The sequence below is a fragment of the Galeopterus variegatus genome, unplaced genomic scaffold (genome assembly GCF_000696425.1).
Source record: "Galeopterus variegatus unplaced genomic scaffold, G_variegatus-3.0.2 Scaffold1604, whole genome shotgun sequence".
NCBI lineage: Eukaryota > Metazoa > Chordata > Mammalia > Dermoptera > Cynocephalidae > Galeopterus > Galeopterus variegatus.
This window is the reverse complement of record NW_007727715.1, coordinates 125,128-129,803: the sequence shown is the minus strand read 5'-3', so window position 1 is coordinate 129,803 and position 4,676 is coordinate 125,128. Positions and strand designations below refer to the sequence as shown.

The 4,676-nt window shown below is 32.9% G+C and overlaps 1 protein-coding gene across 3 annotated transcripts in view; it reads left to right on the top strand.

Moving 5' to 3' along the window:
- RAB11FIP2 (RAB11 family interacting protein 2 (class I)) overlaps nucleotides 1-2,981 on the top strand; it is a 36,988-nt gene extending 34,007 nt beyond the window's left edge. For 2 of the 3 annotated variants that reach the window (XM_008577927.1, XM_008577925.1), the window contains exon 5: nucleotides 2,571-2,981. In XM_008577927.1, the coding sequence (XP_008576149.1) occupies nucleotides 2,571-2,798 (228 nt within the window). In that variant the 3' untranslated portion in view covers nucleotides 2,799-2,981. The remainder of the gene's footprint in view (nucleotides 1-2,570) is intronic. The other variant, XM_008577926.1, reaches the window with a different exon arrangement.
- The last annotated feature ends 1,695 nt before the right edge of the window (nucleotides 2,982-4,676 follow it).

Below are 4,676 nucleotides of genomic sequence, written 5' to 3'. Positions count from 1 at the left end.
CAAGTCAAGGGTTAAGATCCCCTTACCGGTCATCTTTTTAAAAAAAAAAAGAAAAGAAAAATCACTTAGTAGACCAGGAAATTTTAGAGTTGAAAGGGACCATGGAGAACATTTCATTTATCAGATAAGAAAAGTGAGACCTAGGTTAATTTCTGTCTCAAATTTATGCAAAATTACTTGGGTTAAAGTAAGAAACCTTAGCTTATTTCTAACAAATTTTAAAAATATACTTATCTCTATAGTGTGTTTTATCTTTACTATAGAAAACTGCTTAATATAAAGAATGATTTATAAGATTGTAATTGAGAAATTTATAATACGTTGTTTATCTCTAAACTACTCATGACCAGTTTTCATCAACCAGTAACTATGTGACCATGTGTGTGTATGTGTGTGTATGTGTAGACTTAGTCTTACAAAAGATTAATTGATCTGAGAGAGAAGAGAATAAAAAGTAAACCAACATTTGTCTCTAGAATTGTCCTTCAGTGGTTTTAGAGCAATATTTGAAATGTTTTTAGGCACAAAGGTAGTATAACTTGTAAAGTAACATCTGTTCCCAGTTTCTAATGCTAAAATAAAATAAGTTGTTTTAAGTATATTTTATAGAATTTAAACTCCCTTCTCTTTAATATCCTCTCTATTCATTCTTATTAACTTTTGTGTTTAATATTTGCATAGCTCTGTAACTAATCTCAGCCCCTCTGAATGATTTTACCCACTGTTACCATTTTAATTTTCCTAGAACATAGCTTTAACCATGTCATTCCTTTGTTTAGAAACCTTCAATGGCTTCCGATTTCCTATAGCAAAAAGTCTAAGAATACTTAATAATAGCATGCAGCATCCTTGGTGGTCTGCTTCGAACTTATCATTTCAGCCTCTCTCTACTCCCTATCCTGTACCTTATTTTCCAGCCATGCTCACCAATTGCCTGTTATTGGTCACTATGCATTGAACTTTGTTTCCTCCTTTGAAGAAGCAGAGCCCACTGCCTGAAATACCTATTACGTTTTTCTGCCTGCAGAATCTTTGAAGGCCTACTGCAAGCTGTGTCTTCTCCACAAAGCTGTAGATGGCCTTTGGAATTTGAGAAGTTTTTCAATCCTGAATTTTTTCACTTATCCTGGAGAAGGGAGCTTGCGTTAGTGACCCAAGCATCAAATTGATATCTGTACTCTAGCTTCTGTTTCTCTGGTGCTAGCAAAGTCATGGCGCCTTGGGAAGGAGGAGGAGGTAAACGTTAAACTTTGGATTTGCTGATGAAAACTCCTAGACACATCACACAATTGAAGTAAATCCTGAAAATGGGGAAAGACAAATTCAATTCCTGTGGGAAAAAAGAAAAAATATCTTTCTACATTCAGTAGTCCCCATTCCTATCCTCTACTGAATCAAGTAGGTACTATTCCTCCTTCGGAGCAAGAAAACTAGTATCCTCAGTATTTTATTTTCCTTAAGCTAAATGGAAATGCTTTGAAAGAAAGTGATGAAAATCATTTTAAGTTGTTGGATTTAGTGATAGAACTATGTTTTAAAAGGCATAAAAATTGCTGCTTTGTATTTGGGCATTATATTTTACGTAATAAAAAATCTAAATGCTACTCACTATAAATAAAAGATAATGTCACAGTTCCTTCTTGATTAAATTCCTGAGAAATATTTTTCTTTGGCTTTTGGTGTCACATTAATATTAGAATACTTTGAATAAAAAAATCAGTGCATTTTATTCTTTTTTGGTTATATTTATGCTTTTGTCTAGAAAGAAATTTTTTCAGTAGAATATAGATTAGTTAAGTAAATAAATGAAATGGGAGAGAATGCAAATATACTAACCATAAGTGTTAACATAGTTGTAGTTGAACTCTGAGTTTCCTGATAACCATGGCAAAAAGGGAAAGAAGATAAATTAGATAGGTATTATTACTAGGAGAAGGAAATAGACCAGTTACTCAGAGGAGAAAAAGCTCTGCCTGCCTCTAAGTGAAAACAGAAGTTACTCCCATGGGGCTTCTTAAAAGGATGCTTTTTGATTTAATTTCGAGTGCCTTCCACATTTCATAGCAAATTGGAGAAGCAGATTTGATATGGCTGCTTCTTGTAACCATCTTCAATAAAAAGCTAAAGATATAACGTTAAACCGCAATTCAATGGAAGCAATTCCATGAGGACTAATATCCAGGTGTATAGTTTTCAGTATCTTCCTATAGTTCCACTGAGTTAATTCTTAGAGATCTTTAGTTTTATCTATTTTTTTATGTTTATTATAGAACATTTCATCTCTTAATGTAGTCTTAAGTTATATGGGCAGTCTCTGATATTAGGAAATTGTTCACAGTGTAAAAAAGGGTATTAGAATTTAGAGTTACAACCAAGGCTTTGGTGCATCGGCCGTAGTCCTTGCCTAAGAACCTGCTAACCAGTCTGTGGACTGTCACCTTACTTTTAGCCAAGGATAGAGAAAAACTTCATTGGGGTTTGAAACACCAAAAATTGAAGTTCTAAATAATTCTTAACTGTTTGTCCCTGGTTTTATATATACTAAAGTGACAGTCTTTATCCTGTTCTAGGACAGCAACCCTTTTGATGCCACTGCAGGGTATCGTAGTCTTACCTATGAAGAGGTCCTACAGGAGCTGGTGAAACACAAAGAACTCCTTAGGAGGAAAGACACGCACATCCGGGAGCTCGAGGACTACATCGACAACCTCCTCGTGAGGGTAATGGAAGAAACGCCCAGTATTCTCAGAGTGCCGTATGAACCCTCTAGGAAAGCTGGCAAATTCTCCAATAGTTAGTGAAGCCAATTGTACTGCATTTATAATTGGAAAAAGAGAGAAAGAAAGAAAGAAAAAGGAAAAACTTGTTACTGACAGGTTACACTATCAGGTTTCATTATGTACTCTCCTTCATTGTGAAAAATTGTTTTACCCATAAATATTAGCAGGGACTATCAAGAGTGACCTTTGAAGTGAGCTAAGTAATTTAAACTTTTAAAGTGAAAATGGGCCAGATTCTCGATGAATAAGCAGTTCCTTAGGTTTCACTTAGGTGCTGGTGCCGGCCCGCTAATCTGCCATAGGACTAGAAATATCTTCAGAAGTACATGAGTTACTCCTCAGGAACAGATTTTTCATAAAGCAGAGTTGATACTGTGGTTGGTATCTCAGAAGCCAATTTGTAGACATTTAGCTACAGACTACTGATCATTAAAAACACTAGTAAAAAACAGTTAATATTTTATATACATATATGCATACATGAATATATGTTCATGTATCTTTGTATATAAAATACATGCGTATACCTCATATATACATGTGCTTTTAGAACATTTAAAAATAACTGGTTGCCTCTAAGATTAGGGTACCAGTTTCTTAATTTGAAAAAGTGTCAGTGCTTTATCAATGCAAGACAAGTCATCATTAGTACTATCATGGTTTGTTCTAGAGAAGCTGCTTCAAATCACTCTTGACTATGTGAACCTTGGCTTCAAAGTGAGCTGCTGCATATTATTCCAGCATCAAATTTTTGCTCTTTTTCCAAAAATAATGACCTATAGTCCTTTTTAAAATAATGACAAATTTTAGGAAATTTTTTTTAACTTCACAACAGCATGAATTTCTTTGAATTAATTTGCCTTAACATTTGAGTTTTATTTAAGGTATCAGCAGAAGGTAAGGTAATGTAATTTGTTTTGTTGAAATTCTGCACTTCTTTAAATCACTAGCAAAGAGAATATTACAAAGCTATATCTGAAAATAATTTGGGGGGAAAAAAAAGTAGGTGATTTTCTGGTGTCTGATAACCCAAAGCAGTGGGCAAATTCTAGGAATGAAGAATTAGGCTTGGTTTCAAGTTACATAAATAATAGAACAGATGGTTGCCTTTGGGTCTTGAACCAAAATAAGACTTATAAAGGAGTGAGTTGTTAGAGCAGATCTTTACTAGCATGAAATTATACATTACACTACATCCACCCTTTGAGAATTGATTTATCACAAAATTATGTCTTTTTTTAAGTCCACTCCCCAAAAATGTGAATTCCTTCCATGGATTATCTTTATATATTTGTACAACATTATTCTGAAATTTAAGTTGGAAAGCAGTGGTATAATAATATTGCTAATCTTCTGCTTATTTTTCAGTCTTAAAACCAAAAATACTAACTGTGAAACACTGAGAGTATCTGTTTTTTTGAATTTAAAATGAAAAATTTGTCTTCATGTGGAGATTTATATATTCCCCAGTGTGTTAATGAACTGCATTTTTTTCTGATATTTATCTCTATTAAGACCTTGGTGAAAGTTAAATAAAAAGCAGATATAATAATTTAGCTTATTTTAATATTTTGAACCAGAGAATATTTGGCCAAGCCTTATATTCATAAGCTAAAATCCCTTGTCATTTGTATTTTCTGAGCTTCTTTAGTTTTCCTATGGAGAACATGCATTTTGAAATTTTGAAAAATTTTCCCAAATACACAAAATTAAATGCTTTTCTAAAATTAAAAAATAGCTTTTATCAATCTTTTCCTCCACTTACAATCAAAGTTCTGTGATAAACCTCGTAATCCAGTATAGAATTTTATTTTCCCATTTGAGGTTTTGGTAATTATTATTTTTTAACTTGGTGCCTTTTAAATGGCATTTATTTAATTTTAATAAATTAACATT